General features: G+C 44.5%; 1 protein-coding gene across 1 annotated transcript in view; it reads right to left on the bottom strand.

Moving 5' to 3' along the window:
- Positions 1 to 238: 238 nt before the first annotated feature.
- The window catches only part of LOC146022292 (O-acyltransferase like protein-like), a 32398-nt gene continuing 10338 nt past the window's right edge, over positions 239 to 22298 (bottom strand). The window contains exons 4-11 of the mRNA XM_083155273.1: positions 19474 to 19575; positions 18321 to 18486; positions 16766 to 16845; positions 12192 to 12305; positions 9816 to 9942; positions 6572 to 6758; positions 3288 to 3430; positions 239 to 845 (exon numbers count right to left, since the gene is read on the bottom strand). Coding sequence (XP_083011399.1) covers positions 747 to 845; positions 3288 to 3430; positions 6572 to 6758; positions 9816 to 9942; positions 12192 to 12305; positions 16766 to 16845; positions 18321 to 18486; positions 19474 to 19575 — 1018 coding nt within the window. The 3' untranslated portion in view covers positions 239 to 746. The remainder of the gene's footprint in view (positions 846 to 3287; positions 3431 to 6571; positions 6759 to 9815; positions 9943 to 12191; positions 12306 to 16765; positions 16846 to 18320; positions 18487 to 19473; positions 19576 to 22298) is intronic.

Below are 22298 nucleotides of genomic sequence, written 5' to 3'. Positions count from 1 at the left end.
AGCCCTTCCAGTGGCGGGATCTGGCTGCAGCCGTGCGGCCGGGCCGTGGCCGTCCCGTGTGAATGGACACAATAGTGTCCATTCACAACTACTGTGTGCGGCACAGCTCCCTGGCCGTGTGGGATTTCACCGTCCGGCAGGAGCCGGAGTGTGTGAAACCGGCCTAAGCATGGTAAATGCTTTCGCAGCCATGCACGGATGGGGGGGGGGGCTTGGCGGGTGGCGTTTACCTTCTGAATGGGCTCCCAATACTCGCATCAGTGATATCGTTATCAGGAGCACTCTGTCATTTCCAAACCCACAGCTCCAACATATAAAAAAAGGCTGCAAGCACTGCTCCCACAGCACCAGGGAAGAAGACACAGCTTCTCTCCCCACACAGCGTGGGTACCAGAGGAGGGGTGGCATGCATCTGAGGGCAAGGGTACCAAGGGCATAAATTGTTGCCCTGATGCATATGCTAATGTTGTACCGATGGCTGCAGCATCCATCTGGACTTATATACACAGTATGTTACATCTATTTTCCATGTGCGTCCTTCCACCCAAATGTCCCTCGCTAACATTCCACCACATGCCCGCCAGACCACCGCTTCTTATATAATGCCTCCAAATGCTCTCTGATATGTACATTAACATTTAATAGTACAATAATATCTACTTTACAGTCCTTACTGTAGCCCAATACGGCCCAATTATTTACAGAGTCATAATGACGTGTTTAAATTTAACATGATTCCGTATGTACTAACTGAGGAGCAGTAGTTGGAAGGGTCTCTCTATCAACACTGTGAGAACCAGTCCAGCGACGAACGTCAGTACGGAGTGTCCAACAAACAGGTAGAACTGGAGAGAAAGAGAGAGAGACGGTGTCAGTTCCCTGGATGGGAAAAGTGATGAGATCACGGCTGAATTACCTCTGATGTCATAAGACACTGGTGAGTTATGAAGCTTTATCGAGTTACTGTAGATCTGTACCCCTCTGCTGCCTTACCAATATAAATAGGAGGCTAGTATGTCTGACATAGAGCACCGAGAGCCATCTGACATCCACAATTGTGTTTGGAAAGGACTAGAGCAGGCATTCCCAACCACGGTCCTCAAGGCACACCAACAGTGCAGGTTTTGTAGATATCCAGGCTTGAGCACAGGTGACTTAATTAGTACCTGAGGGATTCTGATTAAACCATCTGTGCTGAAGCCTGGATATCACTAAAACCTGCACTGTTGGTGTGCCTTGAGGACCGTGGTTGGGAATGCCTGTTCTAGAATATATCTCAGCAGTTTTACAGATATAAATGTATATGAGAATGCTATAGGCGGGGATGGTTATACATATATTTATACAGAATACATTATAAGTGCTGTGTTACACAAATGTATGGCCCAAGGATGCTGGTTATTTTTCCATATGACTGAGTTATTCTCATCAGAATAACAATAACGGGGAAGTCACCCAGCTCAGCCGCCCATAAATGTTATTTCTGCACATATTCAGAGGTTAACGCTGCATCGGCGAACGCATGACCACCCCCTGCCAGATCCCCGCACAGAGGATAAATAATTCGATAATTGCTGACCATCAGATGACTATTCTGCTGCGCACTGTTCGCAGCAGGAAAGTAAGCCACTACTTACTTTTTTGCTGCACGCCGAATTGAAGGCCGGCATTCCCTGGGACCCGCCCATGATTGGCTGCTGCGTTCCACTTTATCACTTTACCTGGCGTCAGAAATCTCTCCCTGAATGCTGTTACGTCTGTACTTTCTTTGATGCGCGATTTCTGAGTTGCGATCCTGAATCTTACTTGTTTACTCTATCGCACATTGCATCCACCGGAAAAGTGGCTGCATCTCCCGTTTCTCACCGCTTCCTTGTGAAGCTGGCAGGAAGAGGGGGTCAACATTCATTAGGTCAATGGTGGTCCCGGTATATGGTCAACGTGAGCTTTTCACAATTTTTTTCATGTTTTGAACTTTTTCATAGTTTACCATCCAAGGGGACTATGATCGGTAATGGCCATAACCGGGAACGGTTCATCTTGTCCACGGTAAATCAATACACTAATTGTGTGACCATGTGCTAAAATTTAACAATTAACACTCTAAAATTAAATAAAAATGTCAACCTAGAAAATGGCCACCTTTTTATTGTCAACCTAATTAAACAAACCTCAGGGGCAAACGCAGGATTTTCAGAAGGGGGTTTCCAGAGAGGGGCGGAACAAAGCACGGAGATGGACACTTAGGTGACCCAGTATATGCCGGGTCAGTTAAAGTATTAGCAGTGTAGACCCCTAGGCATAGCAATGTATTGGGGCCCCTACCTATCCTCCAGCAGTAGGGGTGGGGAGTGCTATGAGTGGAAGCTTTGATGTCCGCGGGTGGTAGGGGGTATTATATCAACCGCTCAGCATGTAGGGCCTGGATCAGTAATTTTTACTAATTACCCCTTTACTGCACAGATGGTGGGAGATGGGGTGGGAGAAGGGGGCATTTGGCTGAATGAAGGGGCCCTGATACATAACTTCCAGGGTGGTAGAGTATGTTTAATACGCAGAGGAGGGGTGTATAGTGGAGTGGGCTTATTATTCATAATTTTCTGGTGGGAGGACAGCTTGCTTGACTGCAGATATCTCCAGTTCCCGGAACTAGATTTCTTAGCTTTTAATGGAATTAAAAACTAGAAAATCCCACCTACCAAATGGTACTAGGGGATCAGAGTTCAGGAGGCAGAGCAATTTGCCAACAAGTATATAAATCTACATACCAGGAGTGTGGAGCTGGTGCAGTAACCAGCTGCTGGAAGGCTGATATCTCTGGTTCTGGGCACAGTAGAGACAAACTACTAGTGTGCATCAAAGGGGGAGAGACCCAGCTTTTGGAATATTCCCTCAGAAAAACTCTAAGTCAGACAGAAACTGAAATATCTGACTGGGAAGAGCAATTATCAGGCTTGGATGGGGACCACTGCTTTGAAGTCAGATATCTCCGGTTCCCGAGGGCCGATTTTTAAAATTCTTGTACCCATGGAAAGAGGGGACCCTCAGCTTTCAGTCTAGGGTCCATGGATTCCTGGGGGGGGTTTTGGGTACTCAGAAACCCCCCCTGCGTGCGCTACTGAAACCTCCCCTTTAAAAAAAACACCTAGTAATAAATTGATAAATTGACCGCCGGATACTTGCAGTTGTCTGTTTATAAATAACGTTTGTTTGACTTTCAGAATAACGTTGGAATAGTGTATCCCATACTTGACTGCGTTACTGATATTGATGTAATAATAACTCACCATGTTAATATCCTGGTAGTGAAAGAGTCTCTCTTGCAGGCCACAGTACAATATTATAATGATAGGGTGTACCATGTAGCACGCATAACTGATCCTGGACAAGATGTGCCACAAGCTACAGGAGAGCATTTTATTTAAGTGACCTATGGGGGGGAAAAAAAGAGTCAGCATTACGGGGTATAGTCTGAAAATCTTATTTTACCAGCAGAGGCGTACCAAGATATTCGTAGGCCCCATAGCAAAAGTTTGTAAGGGCCCCCTATTTAGCAAATGATGGTGATAAATGTATGTAAAACATATTAGTTAGACAGCAAAGATGGGCCCCCTTCAGCCCTGGGCCCCATAGCAGTTGCAGCCCTTGCAGCTATGGTCGTTACACCCTTGTGTTCTGCAGAAATGCTTGCTAAGAAATCCGGCCATGATTCTCCGAGCGCTTAAAGCCAACATCTTGTTGGTACCCAAAGACCTTTTCCGGAATTATTTATTGAGTCAATGTAACGGAGGAATACAAACTAATTTGCATATTAAACGTAAGTAGGACAAGTCAAAACAATATAATTTTCTATGCAGATTTACTGTAGTTCTTGGAAATGTCAGCTCTGTGAAATCGTAGAGGAATCTGAATATGTTCCTAATTGATGATCACTGGTATACTTCACTTCATTAGAGATAAACATAATTATCCTGAAGTATACAGTAAACATGGGTAATAAAATCTCTATTTAGGGCAGTATTCAATGAAAAAAATTCGCTGTGCATGGCGAGAGATTTTTTCTCTCGCCATGCACTCGCCCTGTTCCGGAGGGCTCGCTGCCACTCCTGCTCCCTCTATTCAATGTGGTTAAGACTCACCGCCACTCGCGGCGAGTCTTAACCCCTGCAGCGGACGAGCGTCCGCGGCAGGGAGCTGGCAGGGAGCCGTGGGACGGTGGCAGCCAGGGAGATTAAAGTCTCCCTGGCTGCCCCAGAACAAATGTGGAGGGGAGGTGGGCTCCCCGGGACCCAGGCAGCACAAGCTGCCCCCCCCCCCCTATAGCCAGCGGGGGACCCAGTATTCACTGCACCCGATCGTGCATATGTAATGATCGGATGCAGTGAATATATGAATATCTAATGAGCGGCTCGAGAGCTCCGGCCCCCTGCTGGCTGCTCTGTGTAAAAAAAAATGGGCACGCGGGCAGGACAATGTCTGCTAGGGGTGGGCGGCTGCGTCACAGGGTGTCAGACACCAACCTCATCTTTGTCCTGGATAAGAGTCAGTTCCCACTGACTTTTATTTGCAAAGCCAGGAGACATTCAATGGAAGCGGACCATGAAATGATTTCGCCTGCAGCGAAGGTGTTCAAGGGGATGTTTCCTCGTCACACATCGTCTCGCATGGTACATTTTCAAACATAGCCTGTAACATGAAGGCTAGAAGCTGAGTGGTTAGAACATTGTCACTTTATCTCTCTCCAAGGGCGGTATTATGTATTAGTTTCCGAAAGAAAAAAAAGCCTGCAGTATTATGCATGTCCTGGGCCACCCACACTGGTACCATCAAACGAAATTTAGACTGAGGGGGTTATTCTAGTTCACTCTGTCTGACAAAATCCTTCTTAGATGGACAAAACCATGTGCACTGCAGGGGGGCAGATGTAACATGTGCAGAGAGAATTAGGGGCCTTATTCTGGTCTGTGCGTACTTTCGCGCACTCTTTCGGATGGCGTTTTTTAGCCGTCTGCGCATGCGTGGGCAACGCTATGCGCATGTGCCACGCAAGGTCTCCGTACTTGTTCTCACCAATACCGTACAGAAATGTGCACCGCAATCACTCGTGAAATATGGGCGTAATATGGGCGTCATTCGGAACTACACAGGGGCGTAGTTTCAAAGTGGGCTAAACTGGGCGTAAACATGGGCGTACACGAGGGAGTGCACTAATTATGGTACGCGTACATTCGGACAGCACACCGAATGCACATGAACAAAAAGGCAGGAAACATGCGGTCTTCATAAGCAAGTATTGCTTTGCGGACACCACTCGGTCATGCACTAGGCATTCGGAACGCCCAATCAGTACGGGTGCACCTCAACCAATTTCAGCTGAACACAATACAATCCACTCCTTTACTCATTGCTCATTAATTACACTCTTCTCATTGCTTCATAACACATGGGCGTAAAGGGGCAAGAAAGAATGTTGAGAACTTAGCATGATGTAAGGGTTAATCTAAAGTGGTAGTAAAGTGTTTAATTATCAATTTGAGAAATAATAGATGACCATTAAAAACAATCCCTTTTTAATGAGGTTGCCTAATTGCATAAGTGGGTCATGTTACAGATTTCGGTGTTCAGATAATAGTGGTGATTTGTGCGTAAATACACCGCATCGGTGCGTACGGGCAGGTTCCCGTCCGTTCTGACGCGGTAAAACCGTGCAGAATATGTGTGTGTCCACCGCACACGCAAAGGTTTGGATGCCCTCTTCTTAAAGAGTGAGTCCGTCCGAATGCGGAGGACCGGTGGGCGTTTTTTCGTACGATGTCCGCACAGCGTGGCGTGCGGACCTCTCCAAAATAAATCGGAAATATACCAGAATAAGGTCCTAGATTTGGGTGAGTTATTTTGTTTCTGTGCAGGGAAAATACTGGCTGCTTTATTTTAACACTGCAATATAGATCTCACTTTGAAGTAAAACCCCACCCAAATCTAATTCTCTCTGCACATGTTACATCTGCCCCACCTGCAGTGCACATGGTTTTGTCCATCTAAGAAGGATTTTGTCAGAAAGAGTGAACTAGAATAACGCCCTCAGAGCTAATTTCTTGTATAAAATCAACTGCATGACAGCTTTCCCCACCATCAGTTTGTATGCTGAACTGTAATCAATGTCTTTTCTTGCATCAGAAATAGATCTATTAGCATTCTCGGTGCTGTGTATACTGAATTTTGTTTAACAGTTCATTTTTGTTTTGTTTGATGACAGTAAAGACCTTTGATTGATTGCATTGAAAGCAGTTTCTGACAAAACGTATCCGACTTTAAACAATTCAGATCCGTTTTGTCGGAAACAGCCACTGACTGTCAAATTCGCGGCCGTTTTTTGACAATCCGATGAGTGATTGGTTATTTTTGTTTGATAAGACTTGACAGGAGGCGCACGCTATGAATGCAAGGTCTGAAGTGCTTGCACCAATGCAATGACATCATTTTAATCAGCGCACAATTTTATTATATACAATGTTCTTCATTATTGTTGGTAGAAAGAGACTTGTAAACATTTGAATTCAAATTCTTTTACCTCCGTATCCTTCGTGACACAGAACAAAGATCAAGGCAAGAGCTACAGCCCAGAGAGACCTGTGAACACCTTGGTAAAGGGCAGCCGGGATAGAGTAGGACGTGGGAGCATCATCCAGAGTGAACGCCAGTGTTATTACCAAGACCATGATGAGCAAAGCAGACAGCCATAATGTGGCAGCGTACTTCTGTAGGAAACACAACATAAACAGGAATAAGTGAGAGCACAGGGGACACATCTACCCCTACATAGTGAGTGTAGTCATGGCCGGACAGCTCTACCCCCTTGAGTTTGATTTACCAACGTATTTATATAGGGGTGCCCCCATATTACATGGCCATGCCCCCATTTCCATTGGCAACAATGCAGGGGCCCATTCTGTGTCACAGTCCGTCCCCGAGTGTAACTAAAGAATTGATCTTCATATACATTCTATAGCTGGCCCAATTTTAGTAGATAAAGGGGGGTATCTATGCAATCCCAGGTGTTGTTCCGCCCCGACAGCGGTGACCCTGGCCCGTTTTAGTTTTGCTCGACAGCAACTCGCCCGGTGGGATTCAATGACCCGCCTGCCGATCGGCGAAAAGGAGGTGTGTCCATGTAAACGGCCCTGGATTGTCGAGATTCGCCCGCGATCGAGACAAGTCACGGTCGTTATCGGCAAAACGGGCCTGACGGCTTTTAAAGTTGGGCCTGTTCTGTCGATCTGCCTCTTCAATGCTGTCAGGAAAGACGGCATTGAATAGGCGCCCATCGCTATTTCCTCCATTTTTGGCAGGGGCTGGGTGATGTCACTGAACGATATAGTTAACTGTATTGTTCAGTGTTTTAGCACTAGATCATAGGCGTGCGCACGGGGGGTGCCAGGGGTGCACAGGCAGCCCCTAATGACCCCCCGCACGATTGCCGACTTTGCCATCCTTATTCTTTTTTTTTATAAACTAAAGTCCAGCGCTTACCGCTGGTGCAGTGCACCAGGCCCAAGGGAAGGAAGGGACCCGGTGCTGCCGTCCGCCCGGCATGCCGAAATTCCATTGTGCGCTGCCGCCACTGAGCCACCCGCCGGCGGTAGCGCCGGAGCGGATGATTTCTAAAGATACTCAGCTACGGCACCGGTGGGCTGCCGCTGTATCATTGCCCCTAGGGAAAATGGCCGCTGGTTGGGAGGAGGGCTGCTGCGCATGCCCAGCCGCAGCAGCTCCTCCTCCCATGGGCCTTTGCGGAGTCTGTCTGACTCCAGGAATTAAGTCACACCACCCTCCTCCTCCCGTCCCACCATGATTGCAAACTAACAAACGTTTAGGGATGGACAGAGCTAGGGGCACTTCTTGAAAAGTAAGTACATGCACATGGCATGTATTAATACTGTACACTGTATGTATACCATGTTTATATATATATATATCATATATATACATATATCATAGATATATATATATATATCATATTTATATATATATATATATATATATATATATATATATATACACATGTGTGTGTACATATAAATATTAATATAACTATACTGTACTATGGAAAATGGCAGGACTAGTCAGACTTGCAATAATGACACAAGTCTGTGCACTTACAATACACATTTTTGAAAATTCATTCCTTGCAGTGCCGCCATTTGCTTTTCTATTATATATATATATATATATATATATATATATATATATATATATATATATATATATATATATATATATATATATGTTACATTAAGGGGAGGGGGGCATGGCTGAAGCATCTTCAATTATAATAGGGGGGAGCACATATAAAACTTCTTAAAATAAAGCAGGGGCTGCAGGCCACTGAAACATTTAATGTTAATAATGTGTAGTGGCCATTAAGGTGTGCAGCATAATGTGTAATGGGCATTAAAGTGTGCAACATAATATGTTATGGGCATTACGGTGAGTGACATAATATGTAATGGGCAATACTGTGTGTGGCATAATATATCATGGGCATTATGGTGTGCGGTATAATGTGTCATTTGCATTACGGTGTGTGACAATGTATAATGGGCATCATGTGTGTCAAAGAATGTGTAATGGGCATCACAGTGTGGCATAATGTATACTGGGCATCATGGTGTGTGGCAAAATGTGTAGTGAGCATCACGGTGAGAGGCATAATTTGTAATGGGCTTCACGGTGTGAAGTGTAATGGGCATCATGGTGTGATGCGTAATGGGCATCACAGTGTGCGGTGTAATGGGCATCAAAGTGTGAGGCGCAATGTGTAATGGGCATCACAGTGTGAGGCATAACGGTTAGTGGTCATCACGGTGTGTGGCGTAATGGGCATTATGGTGTGTGGCGCAATGTGTATTGGGCGTTACAGTGTACATTTTTGCAGTGCTTTCGGCACGCATTGTCCCTGTTTCTAGTGTGTTTGTGGGGGGGGGGGGGATTTATAAATAAGTCACCTTCTATTTACAGTAGTTTGCATTGATGTCCAATAGGCGGTAATGGACACGCCCAGTAGGCCGTGATTGACACGCCCAGTAGGCGGAGATGGACACGCCCCTCCAATGGTGCACCCCCTAAGAAAATGGGCTGCGCACGCCTATGCACTAGATACAGTAGTTCATTCAGCCGCAGCGCCAATATCATTAACGATATCAGTGATACCGCATATTACTTAGTGTGTACCCAGCTTAAGTTTAAGTTCCTATTCTTAATCCCAACCCTTCCTCCTAATATCTACCCTTCCTTCTAGTTTCTATCCTAAACTGCACCCACCAGCATAAGCATAACCTGCCCCTCCTCCAATACTCTGCCAGTTTGTCAGATATTCTGCCTGTCAGTAGCCTAGTCTCTTTGCCTTGTCTTGTACCTTTGTCATGTACCTGTGTGTACTCCCTCAGAGTATTTACCCTGTGCTCAGCCTACAATTCCAATTGCAAAGTGCTTCATCAAACTCACTCTGTTTCATCTGCACCTCCTGAGGTGACCCAACCTGCTCTTATCCTTTGTGCATCAATTTGTCCGTACTTATATTTGTATATTTGTACTCTCGCCTCCTATCCTGTGATCACCAGCCAACTTTGTAAGCCTCTTCTGCCGAATGTATAAGACCAGGGGAATCCTAAGTACCGGTTTGTGTCATACACTAAGGAAACAATGCATAGCTGTTGTAGGCAGAAGACCCTGACAGTGTAGATAGGGGCCTTACACAATTGTGCTGGAGTTACCAAGCACAGTGTTCTTATACAATAATAATGGCACCAACTTACCCTGTTCTTTATGTAACTGCTCTGCTCTTTGGAAATCATAATTGCAAGGATGATACCAACCAAGAAGGGACCATATCTGCAGTATGGCTTTGTGTAATATTCCACCCAGTAGTTCATACGTGATTGGCTGTAGAAAAGAAAGTATATATTTATACACCAGGTGTAAAATGACAATCCTATTATGCTAGAGCAACCTTGAATATCAAGTGATATAAACCTGGGGATATGTGAGGAGCTGGTGGGAAGTTTTGCATACTGTATGTACCTTTTCACCCCGCATCCATCTTTATTTACTTTCTGCAGAGTCCTGTGTCAGTGCTGCTTCTACAGCAGAAATAACTTGGAAAATGGTGTGGTGGCCATTTTGCCAGTGATTTGTGCAGTAGAGTTTTGTCACCAAGAACATGACGGGTGCCATATTTTTGGAGACCTGAAGATGCATAATAGAGATTGGTCACTAGTAACTTGACGGATGCCATGTTTTCAGAGACCAGCACATGTGCAGTGTCTGATGTGCCACACAGAGGAGCAGACCAGCATGGAGTGTACCAAAGTGCCCAATGAGTGTATGTTTGATATATATGTGTGTATATATATATATAGATAGATAGATAGATAGATAGATAGATAGATAGATCTATCCCCCAATCTGCGCTCAAACCAGCACCTCTGAAGGATCATCTGTCAGACAGGGCGCTAAGAAACAATTCAAAACAGTCAAGACAAATATTTAATACATACAACTGATATAAATTGGATATTTCTTCATTGGACTGCTTTAAACATACTGTATTGGAGATATACTACAGATAGCATATGGTTGAACCATTATTTCTTTGCCCCTGATGAAGTCATGTTAATGAAGAAATGCGTTGGACCTGTTGCTTTGTTCGAATGATACGGGTCGTGAAATCGCTCAAAAGGACACTACACTGATACAATATGAAGACGTATATGTGATTTCTGTATACTTCTAGTTTGCCCTAATGGAGATTTTTATATGATTTTATATCAGTTTTATGTATTAAATATTTGTCTTGACTGTATTTAATCGTTTCTTAGCGCCCTCTGAAACTTTCTTTTCTTCTCATACATATATATATATAATATATATATATATATGCAGAACAGAATCTCCAATTTGCGCTAGTAAAATAATTTGTCGGTCGCTGTAGACACTTAGTTCCCCACTAGTAGGAACTAACCTTACACATAAACACCAACAATAGTGTCTTCAGCGCCCTGTACTTTGTGATGTCATAAACAATAATCAATATATAAAACTAATAAATGAGTATAAAAACAAAGAACACTTGTAGCTTCTTGTTTCTTGTGGAATGATTTTCTTTTTATTTTCACAGAGCTTTAAAACAGAACCCAACGCGTTTCGTCTCACTTGGAGACTTCATCAGGGGTTTTTTCTCTTCTATACATTAAATGCCCAATTAGGCTCTGAAAAATAGTTGTTCTACTGGTCGAAGGAAAGACTAGACTTAGTCCTCTATAGTGGTGTATACCTTGGTTTATTATAATAAGACAAAAAACACGTCTTTGGGTGCAGCTGCACCTGTATATTGAAGACTCAATAAAACGTATAGCCGTTCCAGTACTTAAAGATATTTACAGTCCCAATAGACACTTTGTTATTTTCCAACCAACTTTTCAATGTATAAATTCGGCACAAACAAGCGGAATTGAGAAATATTCCCTTTTGTTCTCCTGAGTGTGTGTGCTCTCTGAGTTCCAGCCAGCCTCTTTACGTATAATATATACTTTATATATACTACATAATTGCAGAATAATAGACAGTATTAGATTATGTAAATGTTTTTCAGATGGACAGTTTTTAGATGTGACAGTTTTTAGCCCACAAATTCTTCAATCCACCCCCAGTCCATATCTGTTCCTACCTCCAATATCTGTCTTCACAGCTCCCTCTTCACAGCTCGCTCTCTACATATCCAGCAACTTTGAAAAAGTGTCCCTGCAGACATTGCTTTCACTTTCTGGTATGAAATCTTTTAGCTCACAAAGGAGTAATTTGGTCCTTTGAGTGGCCTCTAGTGGTCAGCGCCGGTACTTCACACTCATAGAGGTGAGGAGTAGTCAGCCTTTTATATATAGAGATATACATTTACAAATAATATACAGCTCCATTCCAGAACTTTATAGACTATATCAGGCATGTCCAAACTGTGGCCCTCCAGTTGTTGTGAAACTACACATCCCAGCATGCTTTGCCATCGTTTTACAGCTGGAGGGCCATAGTTTGGACATGCATAGACTATATGATCAGACCAGTAGTAAGGCATAGATGACGATAAATATAAATATAAAACCAAAAACAATAATAGATATTATCATTATGAAAAGTACCTTTCGCCTCTTGGGTAACGGATTGAAAGTTTTAAAAAGAAGGAAATCAAAGTGGTGGCGATAGTACAGGCAAGAAATATTAGCGTCACTGCAGCAAACATAACGCGTTTCGCTCTGCAAGACAAACACAACAGGTTATACAATTACATACTGCAGCCTCATACCATACATTCTCTGAGCCCCACATCAGATGCCGAGTAATCAACCGAACATCGAACTCCCAGGTGATTATTGCAAATAGATCACGCTGTATAAACTTGCATCAGTGCAAAACAGGGAAACATTTACACAATGGTAATGGACTGGGTTGGACTTGATGGACTTGTGGCTTTTTTCAACCTCTTGGAGGGTCGGAGGTCAGACTTGCAACAGTGTCGACTTTTCGACTCTGGTTCGATGTGCACAGGACCGTGCCTTGGAACTGATGCGATGTCAAACGCATCCAATTCTCGGCCTGATCCATCGGAATCAGGTGAAATCGACCCGATTCGGACCAGTGTCTGGTGGACTTTAGAGCAATTTGTACTTTGCAACCACATCCCGCTCTATATTTATCTTACATTCGGTATTTAGGAATAAAACAATCATTATTTTATGGTTAAGCAATTGTCAAACTGTCGTTTTTCCCAAAGGGGCTTATTCTGAGTCAGACGCAATGCTGCTCTTTTTGCGAAGGTCAATGTTTTTCAATTGTACATGCGTCTGAGTTGCTAAAAAGTTGCACATCGCATGTGTCCTACCCACGGTGTGTATGCACAGAGGCGCAGTAGTGTCTAGAACAGTGGTAGCCAACCCTAGCCCTCGAGAGCTACCAACAGTTCACATTTTACAGACAACCTAGCTGCTGCACAGCTGCACTCATTAATCACTGACACATTTTAAAAGATCCACAGATGGAGCTAATTAGCTCACTTGTGATTCTGTGAGGAGACCTGCAAAACATGCACTGTTGGTAGCTCTTGAGGACTAGGGTTGGCTACCCCAGGTCTAGAAGCATGTTATCCAAAGTGTGTTGGTAATGTGCTGGCTGTTCCTGATTGGTCACCAGGGATGGACTGAGATATGAAAAGGCCACAGCAATCTAGCATGCATAACAAGGGGTGCGGTCACAGCACACAGGGGTGTGGCCTAGTGGGATGCCCGCATCTTTCTGGTATGTTGGGCAGCCTTGCAGAGCACTTGGAGGTTTAGCTGCTGAGCCAGCCCAGTCTTACATACAACAGAGCAAAACTACTTGGCCAGACCGTTATGCCAGACTGGTCCATCAGGCTATTGTCCCTTCTGGCCTTTGTCAAACGTTTACCAGTCCCTGGTGGTGACTGAGAAGAGGCTATTCAGATGCGCTAAAAGGTCCATTGAATGGGTGGGTTATGGGTGTGTTGTGGGCGTGTCGAACTGGTTAAGCGCTCAGATGCTTCTTCGCTCACATTGGAAGCCACACGCTCACTGAGATTTTGCACCTAGCATCTGGCGCATGAAGCGACTGATGGTTGCACCGTAAAAATGCACCAAGAAAGTGGGTGTCTCAGTCCTTGCACAGGAAGATGCAAGGCTGTACACAAGAAAAGGGCCTGTACACAAGAAAAGGGCTTGTATCGTAAGAAGCATTCACGCAATAGAAGTCACAGGTAATATTAAAGGGGCTAAAAAAACTTCTAGTAGGAACATGTTATAAACCACCCAACATAAATACGGAGGAGGAAAAAGACCTCTTGCTACAGGTGGGAAAAGCGGCCCGCTTAGGGGACATTATTATTATTATGGGTGACTTTAACTACCCAGAAATCAATTGGCAGGATAGGTCAACTAGTACCGCTAAGGGAAATGTTTTATTGGATGCCCTAATTGACCACTATTTGTATCAATTTATTGAAAGTCCAACCAGAAATATCCTGGATCTCTTGATAAGCAACAACGGGGACATTGTTACTAACATAACCATAAGGGAGACATTGGGAAACAGTGATTACAATATGATCATATTTTATTTCAATTTTAACAAAGATAAAGTTATTGGAGCAACTAGGTCCTTACATTTCAGAAAAGCAAATGTTGGTAAGTTTGAGATGTCCTTAAAGTATATAAACTGAAAGGAATAATTTAGAATTATGGAAACTACTAAAAGGTGGCAAACTTTAAAAAAAATACTGCTGGAGGGCACTGGTAAATGTATTCCTAGGGTAAATAAAAGAACAAATGTCAAAAGGAAACCTATGTGGCTTAACAGCAAAGTCAAATTTGAAATAGCTTAAAAAAAGGAAGGAAAATATTGGCCCGCTAAAAAATAAGCAGGGTACCCTGGTAATAGAAGGAAAAGAGAAAGCGGAATTATTCAATGAATTTTTTGCTTCGGTATTTACAAGCGAAGAATCTTCAGAAGATCTCCCACAGATGAAATGCTCGGCTCTTGATTGCTCCTAAACTGTATGCTTGATGAGGAACTTGTCCAAAATAGATTACAGAACCTAAATAGTAACAAATCTCCTGTGTCGGATGAAATACACCCTAGGATACTAAAAAAAAGAATTGAGTTCTGTCATAGCACTACCATTATATCTGATATTCGAGGAATCTATAAACTCGGGGATGGTAACAAGGGACTGGCGCATAGCTAACGTAGTACCAATATGGAAGTAAGGTAGCAAAACTAACCCTGAAAATTATAGACCGGTCAGCCTTACATCCATTGTGGGGAAAATATTAGAAGGAATAATAAGAGATAGTATCCAAAATTTCTTAGAACAGCAGGAAGTAATAAGTAAGGCTCAGCATGGGTTCGTCAAAAATAGATCATGTCTGACTAATTGAATGAGCTTCTATGAGGAAGTCAGCAAGGGGCTGGACTTAGGGAAACTTAGCTTTTGACGCATGCCTCATAAAAGGTTCCTAATGAAACTAGGTAATTTAGGGTTAAGAGATAAAATTTGTAATTGGATTAAAAACTGGTTGCACAATCCGGGACAGAGAGCGGTGGTAAATGGCATACATTCCAGCTGGAATAAGGTCCAAAGTGAAGTCCCGCAAGGTTCAATATTGGGACCCTCCTTGTTTAATATATTCATTAATGATATTGGAAGTGACATAGTGAGTAAAATTGCAATATTTGTGAACGACACGAAATTGAGTAAGGAAATTAACTCAGGAGTGGATGTGGAAACACTACAAAGTGACTTAAATAAACTGGAAAGGTGGGCGGAAAGGTGGAAAATACAGTTTCACATTAAAAAATGTAAAGTAATTCATTATGGGAACAAAAATGAACACGCTACTTATAGGCTAAATGGAGTTATTTTAGGGAATTCTGCTGTAGAGAAGGACTTGGGGGTCATCATAGATGAAAAATTGGGTAATAGTGCACACTGCTCAAGTGCAGCACTAAAAGCAAACCGGACACTGGCATGCATTAAAAGGGGTATGGGTTCAAGGGATGCCAATGTGATAGTGCCTCTTTACAAGGCATTGGTGAGACCGCACTTGGAACATTTTGTTCAGTTCTGGGCACCGCACCTTAAAAAGGACATAAATTAATTGGAACAGGTACAGAGGAGGGCGACTAAGCTAGAAAAAGGTCTCAAATCATTAGAATACAAAGATAGGCTAACCAGGCTGATTATGTTTTCACTGGAGAAATGGAGGTTGAGAGGTGACATGATTAGTATGTTCACATACAGGATTGGGAATTATATGGAACTGGGACATGATTTGGTCACTAACAGGCCTATACTTAGGACACACGGGCATGTACTGAGGCTCGAGGAAAATAAATTCCGTACTGAATTAAGAAGAGGATTCTTCACCATTAGAGCAGTAACATTCTGGAACTCATTGCCGGTGGGGTGGTTACAGCAACTACTATTAATACATTTAAAAAACAGGATACATTTTTGGCCACTAAGGGAATCCTATAGATATGACTTACTCAAGTCAGTAGCTACAAGTTAAATAGGTTGAACTCGATGGACTCGATCAGCCAATTTTTATGTTACTATGTAATAAAGGCAGATGATGCAGAAATGACGTCTGACTCAGAACAACCCCTTTAAGTATTAAAATAAATGAGACTTTTTGAGATATTACAACTCAGATGTGACCTTTGCAAATAGCATTGGTACATCCCAGCCCAAATATCCAGCTCACAGTTAGATAGGTTAGATCATAAAACGAAACACTAATAACTGGCGAGCTTTGGTATGATCAGCTGGGGTGTAGGAGTTCTATAAATTGGTAGAGATGACGGAATCCATAATATTTCTATACAAAGCCATTAATCTGTGGCACATACTGATGGGCAGTGTAATACATCCTGGCTGTAGCTACAAATAAGTAATAACATCCTTTATTAGGATTCTCAGGTCTCCCATATTAGTCATTGGCTGCTTATTATAAATACTGTACAATACATCTATTGCCAGAGGGTTTATATCACATATATTGTTCACAGGATACTGTGCCAACCCAAAGCGGGCAGAACGCTGCGTCTCCCCGCTCTCAGTGATCTATGTGACTAATATAGGCTGTCGCTGGGGACACACATCGCGGCGCACATAATCACATGTGCCTGAAGACACACTTACTTGACATACAGGAGGATAAGAAGAGGTGTTGTGAGATGGAATTGGAAATCATTTGAGAGATACCAGGCCCATCCAACGCACTGCAATAAAGGATAATGACATAGGACGCTGATTATTTCCCAAGGAGCATTATTGTATGTATGACCGTTCTGCACCCAGAGCTCCATGCTCGTGTGTGTGTGTGTTTGTGTATGTGTGTGTGTGTATGTGTGTGTATATGTATACAGGGTTAATAGGTTTTCCCTGTTTTGTGCACATTACTTCAGTAAACTTATGGTTGGCACTTGTGAGCTGCCTTTAAAAATGGTTTCTGTGGACAAGTCCAATGATCCTGATGGAGGTCTAGCTGCCCAGGTGGTAGGCTAGGGGTCTGGCATTATGATGGCCTGGAGAAATAAAAGTGCTGTTTTTAACTTTTTACCCAGTCTATGTGATCTTTGTCACAATGGGCCTGATTCGGACCTATTCCGCCATGTCCAGAATTGGATGCTGGCCGATGTTTGGGCTACTGCGAACGCGCATTGGCCACGATGCGCATTCGCGAGACGTGGCTGCGATCGGCTTCGGAAAATATGGCTATTGGCAAACCGAACGCAGCGTGATTGACAGGGACTGGGCGTATGTGGGGGTGGATCCCAGCCATTTCATGGGCATGTCTGCAAAAATGGTGGGCGCACCCAATGAGACGCTGGGAGCGTCTGGGATAATGCAGGTGTGTTTATGCCTGCTAGGACATATGACATCAGCGTCCGCCTGGAAGCGGCTGTTTTGCTCGCAGCCACAGCTGTGAGCACCGGGGACAAGAGGAAGAATCATCCGATGGAAGGTGAAAATCGAATGATTTTTCCTCCACCCAGCATTCCATGGGCATGACCACAAAAATGGTGGGCACGCCCATGGAATCACTGGGCGGTCACCTGCGAAGTCAAGGGTGCCCCTTCCTGCTTGAGGTGGGCGAATGATGTCAGCACCTGCCCTGAATTCGTCGGGAACCGTCCTTGAGAAAAGTAAGTATAGGGTCACTTGTCTTTAAGAACAGAGGAGAAATTACTCGATGGTGAGTAACCATCGAATGAATTCTCCACTCTGCGAATCCGAGCGAGAGGCGTGTTAGCGTACACATCACCATTTCCTTCCCAGCGTGCACGCATATGTACGGTTGCTCAGAGCAACCTTATATAGGTATGCACCTTCCACATCTTTCGATGGTCGGTGACCATCAAAAGATGTGGGAGGTTCCCCCTGGCCTGCGAATGGACATCCATTTTCATGCCCTGCCATTCGCCTTGGTTTGGTTGATTTGCAAGGGTGCGAATTCGCAAGTCACATGAAACTAAGTGGACAATATACTGTAAGTGCAATCACATCTCTTTGATTCCATTTACTGTGAACCCTAAATAGTGTAAATCATTTACTGCTTTGCCTTCGATGAACCTAATAAGAAGTCAGAAATTATTTTGTACTTAGATTCAAACTTTGGATATTTTGGTTCATGTGTTTTTTTTTTTTAAACCAGCGTCTGATACAGAAACAATCAGTTATAAAAATAACTCACAGAATCTGAAACCGACACGAAGTTGGTTATGAGCAAAATATTCGCCCACCACACGCGCCTGCAGCTGTCCCACTGGTGTTTGGGGAGCTCCCAAAATGCCCCCCACTTCACCAACGAAATCAGACCGATGGATAGAGGGATGGAAGCCAGGTGGAGAGGCTGCAACCTGTCACATAAAAAGAAAACGATTAGTGATTCTACAAAAGTAACAGTCATGCACCAACATAAAACGAGCCCATAGTTAAAGTTTCCCTAAATTGTCCCTGGGGTGCAGGGCCCCGTAGACTGCCCTGCGGTTTCTGTATCTGGCTAAGGCTGCTGCTCCGAGTGTCCAAAGGTCAGTGTCTAGCCAATCAGAGCGTCCAAGCTGCCTCCTTCACCACATGTTTGGTTTGGAGCCGTGGAGGCACCTCCAGGCATCTTCAAGGTCTTTGGTGGAGGTAACCTGTTATGAGCTGGGGTTGCAGATGCCATCTTTCTGCAGCTCCCAACTTGCATGCTTCCCTTCTTGCTAAGATGCTACCATCTTGCCCCCCACTCCTCTGCTCCAGGGCCACTGCTCCTGCCTAGAGACTGATGGAACCTATCCCCAACTGTGGTCAGACGTGACCCACCCCCACCTCTATCCCTGTCATGCCCTAAATCACCCAATTCCTCTCCCTGGTATCATTTACTCCCTGGCATCACCCACTGCCTCTCACATCAGCCTTTTCCTCTCCCTATCACCCACTATCTCTCCCATCACACACTGCCTCCCCCTCTCCACCGCATCACCTTGCAGACGACAGCCGAGAAGGAATAAAATTAACCTATTTTATTTCATGCTTGTTAGATATCACCCGTCCCAATGTACTGTAGGTGGAAATGTACTTAAGGTGACTGCCAGGTGTCTGTGCCAATGTAACTTACTGACAGCGCCAGCCGGGCAGCCTGAAGCCAAAGTCTCCTCCACATGCCACAAGCATTAGACCCTACATGCCAACTGTATATTCTTCCTTACATGCACATGGGCAGTATGACTGGCGAATCCCTGATTGCCCATACACGCATGTCTAGCAGCATTACACGTGGAGCTACATGTGTATTAGCCCAGGGCACCTGGTACCTTTCATCAAGACCTGGGAATCCGGTTCTATTTGTACATGACACTCACCTCCTTAGTCTTTTGTAGACATATCGCATCACCATGGCCACAGTTACTTCGTTTGCTGATTGATCAGTCACTTTGAGAAATGATTTGGCTCCCAGAAACCCACTAAAAGAAAACAGAACGGCGATAAGCCACACCCACAATGAAACACAGATCAAAAGTGGAATCTGTATCAATGAATATACATAGAGTAGACCCTTGAAACAGATCCTTTCATTGACAGATTCAATACTGGGTGTATCATCAAAGTTTGGAGAGAGATAAAGTACTAACTAATGAGCTTCTACTGTCCTTTTACAGACAGGGGCTGATTGGGTCATATTTATCTCTCTCTACTAAGCATGAATCCATCTCCTGGTTCATCCGATATAATGGCTGCATCCACTAATTGCGTGAGTATTAGACGCAAATTGGCAGAGAAAGGGTCAGCATGACGAATTGTCGACAGTAACCATCAGTAGGTCAGGCACCGCAATGTTGTCATCAGAACGTCGACAAGGTTCAAACTCTCGACAGGTTCACAATGTCAACTTCTGAAATGTTGACATGTAAAGGTTTATTTACTAAGATCCATACCTTCCAACTGTCCTGATTTTCGTGGTACAGATGCTGTTTTTGGGAAATATCCCACGTCCCACCCGGAGCTGGCAGTGTCCTGCGGTGAGGGGGGATTAGTTGGGAGTCAGCAGAGCAGCGGTGAATACGCACTGTGTGCATGCAGGGGAGAGGGTGCATGGCCTCGTGGGAGCACAGCTGTCTGAGGCCACTCCCCCTGATCACGAGGCCACACCCCCTGTTTTCGGGCGTGCAATTGTCCCTCCTCCATTTCCACCAATGTTGCGAGGTATGGAGTTCAATTTCAGATTGAAATTGAAAATCCCTGGTAGGACCCTGGTCTTTGAACACTGGAGTTTCCAGGGTCGGACCCAGCTTCATACCCCATTACACAGCCCTGTGGTTGGGAGTAACATTGCACTGTAGTACAGTATGTGCAACTTCAGCAAATGTATAAGAAACCAGTGGTGAGTTCTCTCACACCTGCCCCAGTCCCAGGCAGTGCCGTGTCATGTACATGTGAATATATCCTGCAGACCCCATTTATACCCCCGCTGATCTGGTTCTGACCCGCCACTGACCCGGATTTTCCTGCGGTGTAAAAGGGGTATTATTGAGCACCTTCTAGAAGAAAATAAATTTACCCCGTAGAATCTCAAAAGTTTCATAATGCCTATGGATAGGGTTAGGCGCTACAAGGGGAGGATAGTTTAAGCCTGGGGGAGAGTTAGGGTTTAGGTAGGGTTATATATAGAGGGGATAATACCGCAACAGGTCTGCGCCAAAGTCACGCTAAAGGTAATGCCGGTTCCAGAAGTAGAATCTTTACCCATAAAAAATGCTGGGCATACCCCTGCAGACATCTGTATGCCCGCTTGGGGCGGGCAGCTGACGTCACAGCGCCTGACCCGAATTAGTCGATCTGCGGCAGGGGATCGATTGTACAGTGTGGCGGCTTCTAACTGTTCGCTAGTGTCCAATATATATCTAATTCTGTTCATGGATGTAAATGTGACAATAGTATTCAAAGAGCGATGTGCTAGTGTCAGGTTTATGTCACTCTGTTTTGAGGGATGGGGGACAGTAATTCATGTTTTGTAAACCAGCATTAGCTTCCGCAGCTGCTGCGCTGAATTTATCAAAATGCCATCTACAAGCGGAGTCAGCCAGGAAAGGGCTGCAATTATATCAGCCTCTCCAGCAGTGTATGTGGTTCCCTGCACCCGCGGTGACCCCGCTAGGCTGACATATTCCCTGACATTATTATATAGCCGCTAATCACTGCCCCCTATAACGACAGGACACATCCACTTCCCATTTCTTCTCCTTATCTGGGAAAGTTTGATGATGAAACACAAATAAACCAATTAATGCAGAGTCTTCATAAGTGGATGCAAGGGCGATAGCGTCACTTCTAGCATTCAACAAGATTAGAATGTACTGTCAGGAAATGAGTACAAATTGCAAAGAAGAAATAAAGTTGAAGTAATTATGGGGGTCACTCAGACCGGATCGCATGGCTGCGGACGGGTTTTGGACATATTCGTTCAGCTGCAGATAGATTTGTAGCCGTACACAGAGGCAGAACTCTGGGGGCAATGGAGTCATCCGCCACCGGGCTCCTGCTCCCAAGGGGGCACCTCTCCTCCCATGCAAGTTTGAATCAGTTAATTGAAAGCTGTCAATTTTGCTTCTGTGGCTGACTCCCCCTCCTAGCAGGACCATAGACTTCACACTATCTTTATATTAAATAGAATATACATAACATACATACATGGGCGTACTCACGAAAATGATGGGTGCACCCAGGAAACCGCTGGGCATCCCCATGTAAATACAGGGCTAATGTCTGCTGGGCTAATGTCACATGACATGTTCTCGGGCCTGGGCTGATGTCACATGACATGTTCTCAGGCCTGGGCTGATGTCACATGACATGTTCTCGGGCCTGGGCTGATGTCACATGACATGTACTCGGGCCTGGGCTGATGTCACATGACATGTTCTCCGGCCTGAATGCAGCAAATCTAAGTCAGCCCAGATTGACTTCGATATGCGACCAGGGTAGAAATCATTCGATATGGTCGCTGACCATCGAATGATTTCAGCCCCGCACACTACCCTGCAAATGGAGATTTATGCAAAACATCCATTCGGACAGTGCCGGGGATATTTGCACGGTGGCGGGTGGGGGGCAGGCATTTGTACGCCCGGCGGGCGGCGCTAAAAGGTTAGCTAAGCAGCGAATTACAGCTGCTTAGCGAGCCAACCAG

This window comes from Crinia signifera, chromosome 1, assembly GCF_055691185.1.
Source record: "Crinia signifera chromosome 1, ASM5569118v1, whole genome shotgun sequence".
NCBI classification, from domain to species: domain Eukaryota; kingdom Metazoa; phylum Chordata; class Amphibia; order Anura; family Myobatrachidae; genus Crinia; species Crinia signifera.
Note: the sequence above shows the minus strand (reverse complement) of the source record. Positions and strands in the feature narration are given on the sequence as shown.